At 39.9% G+C, this 14,204-nt stretch overlaps 1 protein-coding gene across 1 annotated transcript in view; it reads left to right on the plus strand.

Annotated features, from left to right (window-relative positions):
- Window positions 1–14,204, plus strand: part of Fras1 (Fraser extracellular matrix complex subunit 1) — a 421,323-nt gene that overhangs the window by 364,174 nt on the left and 42,945 nt on the right. Inside the window, exons 52-58 of the mRNA XM_027939818.3 lie at window positions 1,474–1,624; window positions 3,190–3,349; window positions 4,720–4,888; window positions 6,876–7,122; window positions 8,306–8,650; window positions 9,828–9,988; window positions 10,439–10,586. Coding sequence (XP_027795619.3) covers window positions 1,474–1,624; window positions 3,190–3,349; window positions 4,720–4,888; window positions 6,876–7,122; window positions 8,306–8,650; window positions 9,828–9,988; window positions 10,439–10,586 — 1,381 coding nt within the window. The remainder of the gene's footprint in view (window positions 1–1,473; window positions 1,625–3,189; window positions 3,350–4,719; window positions 4,889–6,875; window positions 7,123–8,305; window positions 8,651–9,827; window positions 9,989–10,438; window positions 10,587–14,204) is intronic.

Here is a 14,204-nt window from a genome sequence, read left to right on the forward strand (position 1 = left end):
TCTGGAGTTCTGCCTGACCAGTTAGAGATGTGGACTCCTTCCATCTTATTATTCCACCATTACTGGGGGGTTGCTGTTGACTCCATAGCCACATTTTTTTTCAGAAATTCATCCACATTCCAGTGTGAGGAAAAGAAAAAGAGGGAGAAGTCCAGGAAAAGGCACTTCATTTTAAGCATCATCCTTTAGGTATCCTTTTCTGTATCATTCTGCAAGTGATACAGAAATTGAACACGTCACTTGTGCTCATTTTCTAGTGTCAAGAAATTGGCCACTCGGCCCCACGCGTTTCATGGCGGGCTGGGAAGAACGTCTCTAGCCTAGCAGGCAGGTGCTCAGTTCCAACTTTCTTAACTGCAGAGAGGGAGAGTGGACTTTGGAAAACTTAATACCTGCCAAAAATGAGAAAGAAGTTGGTGTTTTTTTGTAATAGAGGAATTCTATTTTATAAATTTCTTTCTCTCAACGTGGTCATTTTAAGGTATATGCCACAATCTGCCCCTGGTAACATATTACACACTAAATCCACATCTGCACCCAAACACATATGTGTTTCTTCATCTTAGCTCAGAACTGATTTCTTACTTGGGTGCGTGGTATTCCCTCGAGGCTGCGGCTGGTTTTTCCTCTCCATGGAGCTAATTAGTTGTCCTGGGTGTAACTGTTGTTCAGGAGCTTCCTACTGAACTGTTTCAGTTTCTAAAAATGAACAGCATTAGTGCAGATTCCTCTTATGCCCTATCTGACTCAATATTCCCCCTCAATATTCACAATGATTCTGTTCCTCTCATTCACAGTTTGGTTTCCACCGTCCACTCGTACCCTACACCAGTGACCTCTATTTTGCTAAATTCAAAAGCCAATTATCTGCCCTTATCTTACTGAACCTATTGACATTTAATACTGTTGGTCACCCTCTTTCTTTCCTCAGACATTTACTCTCACTAAATATTTGTTGAATAAATGAGTCAAGTTTAGCCAGTATATTGGGTATGTTGCCGGGGTCAGCGGAGAGGGTCTGGTGCATTTATCCTATTCAATTTCAAACAATGCATTTGGTTCCTGTAAGATTTAAAATAGCCATCTTCTCTGCGTTGTGTGGTTCTTTTAAAGTTCCAACTTCTTTTCAAAGCCAAACTCAAATCTCACTGCCTCAAATCCCTCTTTGCTCACTTTCGGTGGAATTAATCTCTCCCTCTCCCAAAAAGTCTATAGCATTCTTTTTATATCTCCATTATAGCTCTTGCCATATTGACCTTGCTCCTGAGCCTCTCTTTCCCAATAAAGTGAATACCTCAAGGACAGAGGCTGGGATGGATTCTATCCTCATAGCATCCTCTGTCCTGACAAAATTTTCCAGGTGGTAAATGCGCTCAGTAAATCACGTTGAACTGAATTAAATCTGAGTCAGAGGGTCTCGTTCCTGCTTCAATTCCCACTTCAGGAATTAAATTTAATGGGTTTCTATTCCAGGCAACCAACCTGATCACTAAGAAAGAACTGCTGACCATGGACCCAGACACGGAGGACTCCCAGCTTGTCTATGAGATAACAACCGGCCCCAAGCACGGCCACGTGGAGAACAAGCTGCAACCTGGCAGGGCTGCTTCCACCTTCACCCAGGGTGGGGACCCCGGGAACTGAGAAATGGGAAATCTTCAAATGCCACTCTCTGTATCTGCCTGTTCTTTCTCATAGCCACTTGCAGCTACTAATGCTCAAGAAACCTGTTTGCAAACAAGTAGATCTTTCAGTGTCTAGCATCCACCTTGTCAACTTTACTGCTCCTTTTTCCCCCTATTAAACTATGGCAAACAATCAGTCATCTTTACCATGTCCTCCCTTTAGGTTTTGGCCAGGTTTTCTGGAAAGGATATGGTGTCACTGTTGTTTTTTAAAAAAAAACAAACAATAACCAGAGTTTATGAGAGATCTATGGTCCTGTGTGACTTATTTTTTATTCTCTAAGAACTATAGTGGTTGCTTTTGTTTGTTTTGTTTTTATTTTTTTGTTTTGAGATGGTGATTCACTATGTTGCCCAGGCTGGCTTCAGACCTCTGTGTTCAAGCATTTGTCCCTCCTTGGCCTCCTGAGTAACTGGGACTAGAGGCACACACCACCGCAACCAGCTTCTGTTGTTATTTTTTTTTTAACTAAATTTTTAGTTGAGAAATTAAAGTCCATGTGTATAGATTGCTCAACAGAAACAGTTTCCTGTTTGGATTTCATAAAGCAGGTTGTTTTACATTTTTCTTTCTTCTAGTCCTCTTTTGAGGATGGGACTAATTGGGAACAGTCATTGCCACACTACGTCTTAAATATTATGCTCCATATTTCTTTTTACCTCCTAGTCCTCAATCATGTATTCTCTCCTAGCACTTTTTTTTTTTTTTTTTTTGGTACCAAGGGATTGAATTCAGGGACACTCGACCATTGAGCCATATCTCCAGCCCTATTTTGTATTTTTTTTTAAATATTTTTCTTTAGTTGTAGAAGGGCACAAGGACTTTATTTTATTTATTTATTTTTATGTAGTGCTAAGGATCAAACCCAGTGCTAGGCAAGTGCTCTACCACTGAGCCACAACCCCAACCCCCTATTTTTTATTTTATTTAGAGATAAGATCTCACTGAGTTGCTCTGCTTTTGCTGAGGCTGACTTTGAACTTGAGATCCTCCTGCCTCAGCCTACAAGCCTCTAGGATACAGGCGTGAGCCACTGTGCCCAGCTCTCCTAGCACATTTTTACTTGTGCATTGTGTATGGGTTGTTTTAATCCACTTCCAGTTTTTCTCATTATCATGTACCTTCCAAAGAACCTTCTTGAAGGAATTAGGACTGAGTGTGAGGCTACACACAGCCAAAGACTTCTCTGCCAACTCTTGAATTTGCCCTTCAACATTCTACAGTTATTTATGAAGTACTTTCAGTCAAGACCCTAAGATTCTTGTTTTACAACAGCATAAGAGTACTTTCTGTACATAAAGACAAGGCTTTTGTTTTTATTTAAAATCTGAGGGAAAAATTATGTTAAATTAAAACTATTTCATCTTTTGTCCTTGGAAAAATAAGGTCTGCCCATGACCCATGAGAAGAAGAACCTAGATGTGTTGGTTTGGGGATCTATGAGGCTGTCTCTGTATCCATGTTAATTCCCAGTGCATTCATATTGAGTCTTTTTTCTCACAGAGGATGTGAACTTGGGGTTGATTCGTTATGTGTTGCATGAGGAGAAGATCCACGCGCTGATGGACAGTTTTCAGTTTTTGGTGAAAGACAGTAAGCCCAATGTGGTCAATGATAATGTCTTCCATATCCAGTGGTCCCTCATCAGCTTTAAATACACCAGGTACAAGTTACTATGCTTGTTGAGAAACAAATGAGGAAATTAGAAGAAATCAGGGTGACTTGGGCCGGGGGCACAGTTCTGGTTACCTGTGAAGAATGGTAGTGGTGGTGGTAACAATGGTGATGATGGGAGTGATAATAATAATATTTATTGAATACTGAACATACCAGGCACTGTAATAGGTACTTGACACACATCACCTTATTTGCTTGCAATTATGAGATTAATCCTCTTCTTTTCCCCACAGCAGCAAAACAAGAAAAACAGAAAAAGGTTAAGTAATTTGCTCACAAAGTAACTAGGATTTAAGCTCAGTAATCTTAACCATTGTGCTTTCCTGCCTCCTTTACAAGTATTTTCCACTTCTGTCTTCAAGTTTTTTAAAACAATCCAGTAGAACTGATAGGAAATTTTTTAAAAGACAATCAAGTTTGGAGAATAATCCTGGCCAACATCAACAAGATCCTCACCTTCTGTCTGTATTCTCTGTGTTCTCACACTTGTATTCTCCCCTAGCTCCTTTGATTTCTACAGAACTGTATATCAAAATCACGGAATAATGTGGTCAGCTCTTGAAGGTGTTTTCCTCACCTGCAGGAGATCTGGAGAGGCAAACAGAGAGACACTGATAGGTGAAGGTGGAAGACACACATGGAGCTGTCTTCATTGGTTAAATTATAACCAGGGTTATTATTTTTCTGGGCCAAATAATTCTTTAAACTTATATACAGAAACTCGCTACCCTAAGAAGTCAATTTCATGACAAGTCATGTGCAAATTGGAACTCAGGTATAAACCTGCTTTCCTGGTCCCAGATAAAGGCTTTTCACTCTTAGATACACTTGGAGAATTATGGAACAGTTAGAATCAACTTTAAGGGCTGGGGATGTGGCTCAAGCGGTAGCACGCATGCGTGCGGCCTGGGTTCGATCCTCAGCACCACATACAAACAAAGATGTTGTGTCCAACAAAAACTAAAAAATAAATATTAAAATTCTCTCTCTCTTAAAAAAAAAAGAATCAACTTTAAAATGTAATGTTTTGCTATTATTTGCCTTTTGGTTGTATCTCCTTCAAAGTTAAATAAATTCAGTCAGACTCATCCCTTTTTGTCTAACCCTCTGAGGTTTGATGGACTGAGTAATAGAGAGGGTCTTGAAGTTGACAGTGGCAGAGGCATTTTGCCTAAAACCCTGGAATTGTGTGTGTTCCAAGTAAACAAAGGTTTCTCAGTTCCTGTGGAGCTTCTTGAAGGCACAAAACTGCCTCTTTGCCTAACACCAATAACCAGATGAGCCAGGCATTGAACAAGTGGTTTCTTCACAGCAACGGGGCTGATTTTCAGTGACTGCCTTTTTGTGTGTTCCTAGCTACAATGTCAGTGAGAAGGCAGGGTCTGTCAGCGTCACTGTGCAGAGGACGGGGAACCTGAACCAGTATGCCATCGTCCTGTGCCGCACTGAGCAAGGCACAGCCAGCTCCAGCTCCAGGGTCAGCTCCCAGCCGGGACAGCAGGACTACGTGGAGTATGCTGGCCAGGTAGGTGGGCTGCAGACCTGATCCCTGAATTTACCTGATCCAGCAAGGTCCAAGATGATGGGATCTTGGGCTTCAATTAGAAAGTTGGAAAGAAGTGAATGGATTTGAAAGATTAGTAAGAATTGATAGGATTTAGCAGTGGATTAGATAGTGGGGCAGAAGGGAGAGATGGATAGTGATGCCTCTTACATAGAAGAGGAGCCAGTTTAACAGGTGTGGTGCTGTGACTTTGCCTTGGACATGTTAAGTATGAGTTGCCTTAGAAACAACAGGTAGATGGATGAATAGAAGGGCAGGGACTGAGGGAAGGAGTCTGAGGTAGAGAGAGAAATTTGCAAGTCATCTATGTGCCTATGGTCCTTAGCACCAAGGTGGCAATGAGCAAGAAGAGGGAGCAGTGAGGAGACTGGGGATATAACTCAGGATACAGTGTGTGCTTAGCATGAGAGAAGCCTTGGGAATGAGAGAGAGAGAGAGAGAGAGAGAGAGAGAGAGAGGAAGAAGGAGGAGGAGGAGGAGAAAGGAAAATAGTCCATTCCTTTAGGGCAAAGGGCCCTGTATTTGTCCTCCTTTATGCTTGGCATTTAATACTTACTCAATGTATTTTGAAAGTAATTTCAGTATTCTATGGCGACTCAAATCTCTGTAAGAGAAAGTGGACTGGAACCTTTAATTGAGCTCGGAAATCAGCTGGACTAAGCTGAGCCCTCTTATGTTCAATTTAAATGAAGAATTAGAAAAGAACAGATAAGCTAAAGGATCTTTTAGAAAAAAGGCTAAGACAGCATGTTCTTGTAGTTTTTATTTTCCCCCAAGAAAAGACAAAGGACTGTGAATGGTTTCTAGATCTTAAATAGAGATCTATTGAGTGTTTCATTTTCATTTTCTTGGGGGGTGATTTGAAATATGGAGCTTAGTAAAAACTTAATTTGATTAATCAAGTAGATAGATGCTAATAATTCTGTTTGACTAAAATTCTGTTTTTCAGATATTCATGGCCCTAGATGTTTATGAATATTTAACTATTTTTTATACTTGTAGTTTGCACAAAGTATAGCTCCTGCCCTTTCACTTCTGGGCAAGTTCATATGTCAGGTTTCATTTGAAGGATTTATTTCCTCCTTTCCTTTTCCTTCCCCTTCCTCCCTCCCTCCCTTCTTTCTTTCCTTCTTTCCTTTCTTCCTCTTTCTCTTTTTCAACAAGGTAAAACCAGAAAAATTCCCATAAGTTTACAATTGTATGCATATAAAATAATTTCTCTGTTTCATATCAGGCTAAATTTAGTCATGTTATAGTTCTAGCCCATTTTAATGGCAAAAAATTTAGTTGAATATAAAGTTGAAATTAGTTGGGCTCATTTAAATAACTTTCTATGAATTAAACTCTATTATTAGTGCAGTGAGATTCTATGTCAAATTTAATTATCTGAGTAATATGGTCACAGTAATGATAATATATTTGTTCAGTGCTTTAAATTATTCTTGATCCTCCAATAAATATGTAAAATGGGAAAATTATTATTGTTATTTACCTGATGAAGAATCTGATGTTCATAAAGTCATAACTTTACCCAGCTTGGAAATAACAGAAGCTGAGCCTAGAACCTCATACTCCAAGGTCAGAGGTCTTTATTGTTAAACTTGCCTCAAAAGAAGAGGAGAACTAAGTAATCAAATGATGGCTATTGCTATCCCAAGTGAGTTAAGAAAACAGGATATGAGTAATTATTAACTGGGTTTCTTCAGTCACCAAATGGTAGGAGGCGGCTCTGCCCTTCAGGCCTCCTACAATTAATCAGCCCAAAGGTCCAGGAGAAGAATGGGACCAGGTGGCTGAGTGCCCCAGGTGTGCTGCAAGGAGAGGGGTTAGAGATCCTGTTCAAGTCAGTTCTTGACCCACTGGACTTGAGAGCTCTTTGCTCAGGATACTCCTGGAGACCAGAGCAAGGGATGCTGAGGCTAGGCTCCTGTTGTTTTCTTTGTGGCAGGTACAATTTGATGAGCGAGAAGATACCAAGTCCTGCACCATCGTCATCAATGATGATGACGTGTTCGAGGGTGTTGAGAGTTTCGCTGTGGAGCTCAGCCTGCCGGCATATGCCCTCTTAGGGGAGTTCACCCAGGCGAAGGTCACCATCAGTGACACTGAGGACGAACCCACGTTGGAGTTTGATAAGAAGACCTACCGGGTCAACGAAAGTGCTGGGTTTTTATTTGCACCTATTGAAAGAAAAGGTCCGTTGTGCCAAAGGTGACGAGGAGCTACAATAATGGCTAGCCATCCCTGAGTGCCTCTTATGTGCCAAGTGCTTGTGTCATATTAACTCATGTGTGTGTATTTTACATGTATTGACCCACTGCATCCCCAGACAGCACTAATAATGATTCCACCCTTACTGAGTTCTATCAGAAGGCCTCTCATCTTAATTCAAGTACTTAGAGCTCCATTTATTCTTAAATCAGACTAGAAGACTGGTTATATTTAATCTTGCAAATTATTTATGAACACAGGATTCTTAATCAATCACCCAATCTGTAAAATATTTAGTAACCTTGGTTAAGGAAGGAAGTTAAGAACCTTAGTTCTTACAAGACAGAAAATGTACTTAAAGATTTCCCTACATGAGTATCATATGTAGAGCTCAGATGAGAAATAAACTATGTGTGAGAAGCAAAAGACAATTCTTGAGGTCAAAAAAATCAAAACAAAGATGTATGGATTTGTGATTGAGACTTTAAATCACAAATGGAATGGAATCCCCATGACTGTAAATGATGATGTCAGATTTCATTATTGAATCTGCTGACTGGGTATTAGTGTAACACATACTGTAGATGGCAGAAAACCTTGCTAATACCACTTGAAAAACCGGCAAGCCCCATTGATTGCTCTAGGCCACCAAGTCAGGCCCAGAACAGGCTATCACCAAGGGACAATTCAGCACTAATAAGTAAAGTCATTGAGAGGCAAGTTTTATTTGGCTTTGTCTTTCTTTTTTTAAAACAAGCTTCTTTCTCGGAGGGAATTAAAGTGCAGAAGTTTATTCAGAAAGGCAGTGAACTGTGCTCACAGCACTACCTTCAGGACACAATTATTTTGCTACTTAAAGTACCAAATATGTCTCTTATCTTTTCACCCGCTGTGGTCTTAGATGGTGGGCAATCAGACTTGTGAATTAACAGAGCACAAAATTCACAGAATAGGAAATCCATTTTGAGTTATTTGGGCAAGTATCTGGGGTATATTAAATCCTCAAGCGGTTTATACTACAGGCTTAAGAGAAACTGTAACTCTGGAAGGTTTCCTGATAGAGTCTGAATGTGTCAAAGGGAGCCAAGCTCATTAATGGACCAGAGATTCTAAAATTTGAGAAGTGCTTTTTCAATTGTGTTGGTTTTCTTGCCATTTGACTTGCAGGTGATTCAAGCAGCATCGTATCTGCAATTTGCTACACGGTCCCTAAGTCTGCTATGGGAAGTAGTCTCTATGCTCTAGAATCAGGCTCTGATTTTAAGTCTAGAGGGATGTCTGCTGAGAGTCGAGTGATATTCGGGCCTGGTGTCACCATGTCCACCTGTGACGTCATGCTTATTGATGACAGCGAGTATGAAGAGGAAGAGGAGTTTGAGATTGCCCTGGCTGATGCTTCTCACAATGCCCGCATCGGAAGGGTGGCAACAGCCAGGGTGCTCATTAGTGGTCCCAATGATGCCTCCACGGTCTCCCTGGGCAACACAGCTTTCACTGTCAGTGAGGATGCAGGTAATGGAGAGCCTCTCTGAGGTTCCCTCACCCAAACTAACTTCAAAGTTTCAATGTCTTCACACAAAGGAACTTTTGCACTTATGTATCTGCCCAAAGCAATGGGTGGGCAAATTTCTCCCACATGGTGTTTCAGAGCCCAGGCTCCTTCCTTCTTATGGGTTCCCAGTGTTCTTAAAGTCCCCTGCATGCTGCTGACAGAGGGGATGGTGGATGTGCTGAGTATCAATTGATCTGAGCCACATTAAGGCCATTTAGCTCTTTGAAGGGATTCTGAGGAGTATTAGAAACTACTATTTTTGAGCATGGACTGAATGTCGGGCAGCATGCCATGGGTATTTCATGCATTCTCACTAAATCTTCTGTGGAAGAGAAAACATTACATAGAAGAGCAAATGGAGGCCCATAGAGGTTAAATAAATGACCAAGGATTAAACAGCTAATACAGTGACAGAGCTGGAGTAGAACCCTGTTCTTTTGACTGCACTATCTCCCTTCCATATACCAAATACCCAGCCATGACTACATGTCACCTCACAGAATATTGACTATAAAAACATGGCAATTGATAGGGTTTTCATGTCAGCCTTTCTCTGACTTTGGTTGTGAAAGTAACCAAACATCTTTAAGTTACTACAAAATATGATGTCACAGTGGGCCAGAAAATGAGCTTCATTCCTGAAATAAGCAATAAGCACGTATGGTTTGAGTAATGATGTGTGCACCACTTGGATAAAATAGGAAAATGAACCCAGTTAAAACATTCAATTAGGAACATCCAGCTCTGGGCCCCATAAGGTCCCCCATGCTGGTTGTTGACTATTTTCTAGCTGAGGACCCAGTCTCTGAGTTTCTTCTCCCTAAATAGCCTTGAGATGGTTTACAATGGGCACTTCTCTCCAGTACATTGTTAAGAACACTCCCCAGAGAGCTGCCTCTCCAGCACCACCTCCATGTGGTCCTCCTCTAGAGCTCCCCTTGATCATGATGTCAGGGGAAAAGGGGGCAATGTCACCTCTCGGCCCTCCTCCAAGGGGGCATAGGACCACCACCAAAGTTGATTTAGATAAGCTGAGTTGGATAAAGTTGTCACTGTTGCAGTGAAAGAGAACAGTGTTCTAGAAACTCCACTGATTTTTTTGGCTCAAGGTTGACCATTAAAATCTCTGTTAATCAGGCACGGTGAAGATTCCAGTTATCCGCCACGGTACTGACCTTTCTACTCTCACATCTGTCTGGTGTGCAACACGGCCCTCTGACCCAGCTTCTGCCACTCCCGGAGTTGACTACGTCCCCAGCTCTAGGAAGGTGGAATTTGGGCCAGGTGTCACTGAGCAGGTAAGTCTGCAACACTGAAGACTCCACAAACTCATAAGTCTGGATGACACTGTTGGTGTGGTCTGGAGTCTACTTTCCAAGCCCTCTGGAGGACCCTCAGTTCCCCTTGCAATGTTATGACCTTCACTTTCTATAAAAACATAAGCATACAAACAAGAGAACAAATTATGAGGGGATCTTCTAAAACCTCTCAAAGTGGCCTGTTGAGCAACAAATATCCTACAGTGTAGATTTAGGATAGAAATTGCACCTGTTTGATGTAAGTATCTAGAAACAAATTCCAAAGAATGTGATAAAGAGATTATCATTCTGTGGATTTAAAAAAAAAAAAAAAACACCTTGCTTTAAGACCACCAGAAAAAGATGAGTTGCCGCCTCTTCCCTAGTGTCCCAAAGGCAGAGAGTCAAGTGTTGAGCCTGTTGTAAAGTCTACTTTGATTTCTCCTCCAGTTCTGCACCTTGACTATCTTGGATGATACCCAGTATCCGGTAATTGAAGGACTGGAGACATTTGTGGTTTTTCTGAGCTCAGCACAAGGGGCTGAACTGACCAAACCCTTCCAGGCTGTCATTGCAATTAATGACACATTCCAAGATGGTAAGAGATTGGGGATGCCAGCTGGTGGTTTCAAAATATATTTCTATGTTTTTCCTTAACTTCCATGTATATGACATTGTATCTTATTCATATTTTCATTCAAGAAATACATGGTGTGTGATACTCTGGCAGGCATAAAGATATGTATAAGCATTGGGCTGTGTACTCAAGAAGTTCAATGTCAGACCCTAAACCAGAAAAATTAGAACATATTATGATAAATGACTCAGTGTTGCTGTAAATCCATTACTGCAGGAGCAGAGGGAACCAAACAGTAATTATGCTTGGGGTGATTGTAGGAGATTTCAGAGAGGAGGTGATAGTAAGCCAAGTCTTCAAGTGTGATAGGAATCATGATAAAAGAAATCCCATCACAAATGTAGAGACATAGTATATACAACATATAAGACATAGGTGCATATTTGGGAAACAGTGGAATGCTCCTTTTTGCTTTGAGCATGAATAGAGAGATGAAATGGGGAGACAGGTTGGAGTCAAACCTTAAAAGGTGTTCTCTTCCAGCCAAACAGACCAGCAGATGCTTGTCATCAGTCATTGATGTGATTTTTTGTTTTAGGAAGCTTATACTGCCAGTATTGAAGATGATATGCAGGAATAAAGAGAGGCAGGTATATGAACGAAGCATCAGTTACTGCTGAAGATGTAACCCAAGTAACTGAGGATGAGGAGGAAAGGGAAGTTGCTTCTCAGGAGAAGTGATGGAGGTTAGAATAGTTAGACCTTTAGAATACATTGTGTGGATTCTAGACGTAAATAGAGAAGATTTGAGTCCGATTTTCCACCTAAAGCAAGAGGACCCTCATCAGCAGCCCCCATGGTGGACCGTAAAGTCCATGATTAAACTCTTCTTAGTGACTGAAAAATCTCCCCAAAAGGAACAGGCAACCCAGCAGGGTATCTCTAATGTTTTTATTCATTTTTAAATAATTTATATCTTGTGTATAGTAGTAAATATGTAAATGCTAAAAAGATATACTATGAAAATTAAATCTTTCTTCTACTTTGCCATCTCCCAATCCCTGAGGTTCCTTCACTGGAAACAACCACTTTACTCAGTTTTCTGTATGTTTATCCTTTGGGGAAAAACATATATTTATGTATATATGCATATATGTGTATGTGTGTGTACTATCCACACAAACACACATATGTGTGTGTATGCATACACACCCAATGCATCCAAAATGATGCTGTCTTATTTTATATCCTGGTTTATTGAAGTATTGAAGTGTTTATTCACATAAATGAACTTTTCCCTTTTTATTATACAGTTCTATTTTGAAAAAATGTATACAGTGATGTGCTCACCACCATAACAAAGATGTTGAACAGTTCCAATACCCTGGAAAATTCTCCCATGCCCCATTGTGGTCAATTTCTGCCCAAACCCAAGATCTGACAACCATGTATTTGTTTTCTGCTCCTAAGTCTTACCTTTTCTAAAATGTCATGTAAATGGAATCATGTAATATGTACCATTTTTTTATCTGATTTTTTCCAACTAGAGAAACCCATTTGAGGGTTATCCATATTGTTGCATGTACAAATAATTCCATTTATCGTTGAGTAGTTTTCCATTGTATGGATATACCACAGTTTGTTTATCCATTGACCTATTGAGTAACATTTGGATTGTCTTAAGGTTTTGGCAATTATAACTAGAGTGGCTATAAACATTTGCATATAGATTTTTGTATGAATATAGTTATTCATCTGTCTGAGGTTGCTGGATCATATAGTAAGTGCATGTTTGGGATTGTCAGAGTTTTGTGTTTTTTAAAAATTATTCTAGTAGGTATGCAATGATATTCTGAGGTTTGAAGTGTTTTCCCTAATGACTAATGATGCAGATTTTTCATGTACTTTTGCCATCCATATATCTTTTTTGTGAAATATTATTCAAATATTTTGCCCATTTTTTTGCCATTCCCCTCTATTATTGTATTGTGGTACATTCTGGACAAAGATTTGTGTCTTGTAAATATTTTATCCCAGTCTGCTTCTTATCTCTTTCTTCTTTTTAACAATGTCCTTCAGAGAACAAAAGTGTGTCATTTTGAAGTGGCCGCCCTTGATTGATTTTTCTTTCAGAGATCATACTTGTATCTCTGAAAGATCATAGCCTTGTATCTGAGAAATCTTTGCCCAGCCCAAGGTTAAAAAGATTTTCTTTCAGAAGTTTTATTACTTTAAACTTTATATTTATGTTTGTGACTCACAAAATGATAACTTTTCACCATGGACGAGATTATACCAGCTCTACAATTCTACAATTCAAATGTTATTCAGAGTTTATAGAGTGAGCTGTTAAATGTATCCCATTTGTTTGAAATTGTGGCTTTCCTTTTGTTTCTAGTTGGTAGTTAAGGAAACTGAGAATAAGGGCAGTAAACAGTCACCCATTGCCTAGTAGGAACCAGCGCGTGTTCTGAAGTCTTTGACTCCAAGTTCATTTTCTTTGCATTATGCAGCATGGTTCTAGTTGGTGTAGTGGTAGAAGCAAGCCATGGGATATTTCTTTCCTTAGGGAAAGAAAAAATAAGAAAGAAAGAAAATCAGTTATTCTTCTTATTGTTGAAATGACTTCTTAGTTTTTTTGGATAAAAGGTTAGTTAATTTTCCTCTGATGAAGTGGAAAATGAATGCCAAGTTAGAAGCCCAAAAATAAATCTCAGCCCTAGCACATCCTTAGCCTTAGGCCAGAGGCTTAAGGTTACTAATCCACATTTTGTTCATCTATAAATAATAAAGATACTTACCTTATAAGATTGATGTAAGGATTAAATTAGACCAAATATGCAAAAATTTTTCCTATAGCCCATGGCACATCATAGATGTTATTTTACATATTTATTCCTGGCACATCTATAATTTATGCCAGTAACCAGTGAAATTCCAGTAATACATGCAATCCTCACTGTACTCTGATCAATGCAAAAGATTCTAGTTACTTTTTTCTCATTATTTTATTGATAGGTGTTGAGGTTGTAGACTTAGGGAATACATATGTGAAACAAAATATTTCCCATCTTTCAGAAAGGCTACAACCATCTATTTCCAGTCAACGACTTACCCTGAGGAAAGAAATCCCCAAACCTATTTCAGTAACCTATTGTAATATTCAGTGCTTACTTCTATTGGTTACTTTTCTTCCTAGTAATAACTGACTTTCATTGAGTCCATTTTCGGGGCCAATCTAGGGTGGAAAGATCTTACATCTCTGCCCCTCAGCTGGTTACACTGAGGCTGAATAATTTGTGCATGATCGTATGGAGAGGAAGTGATGAGAGCCAGAGTTAGAACTCTGGTCCATGCCATTCATGCCTCTCTTCTGGTTTCCTGTCCTCCCTCCTGTGCTAGCTTTTTATATTGCAACTTTAGCTGGCCACTGCCATCTAGACAGCAATGCTTGCCATCGCTCAAGAGTCTTACAAGCCATCTTTCAGCCTTCTGATGTATCTTAGCACCTTTTATCATTTCCCGCTAGGCTGCTTTCAAAACCTTAAATCATCGAAGTAGCTCATCTCAGAATGTTTTCCTGTTTATCACCTACCTCTTCAGCTCTGCTACCTAGAATTAGGCATGAGTAACACTGAC

The sequence above is a fragment of the Marmota flaviventris genome, chromosome 7 (assembly GCF_047511675.1).
Source record: "Marmota flaviventris isolate mMarFla1 chromosome 7, mMarFla1.hap1, whole genome shotgun sequence".
NCBI lineage: Eukaryota > Metazoa > Chordata > Mammalia > Rodentia > Sciuridae > Marmota > Marmota flaviventris.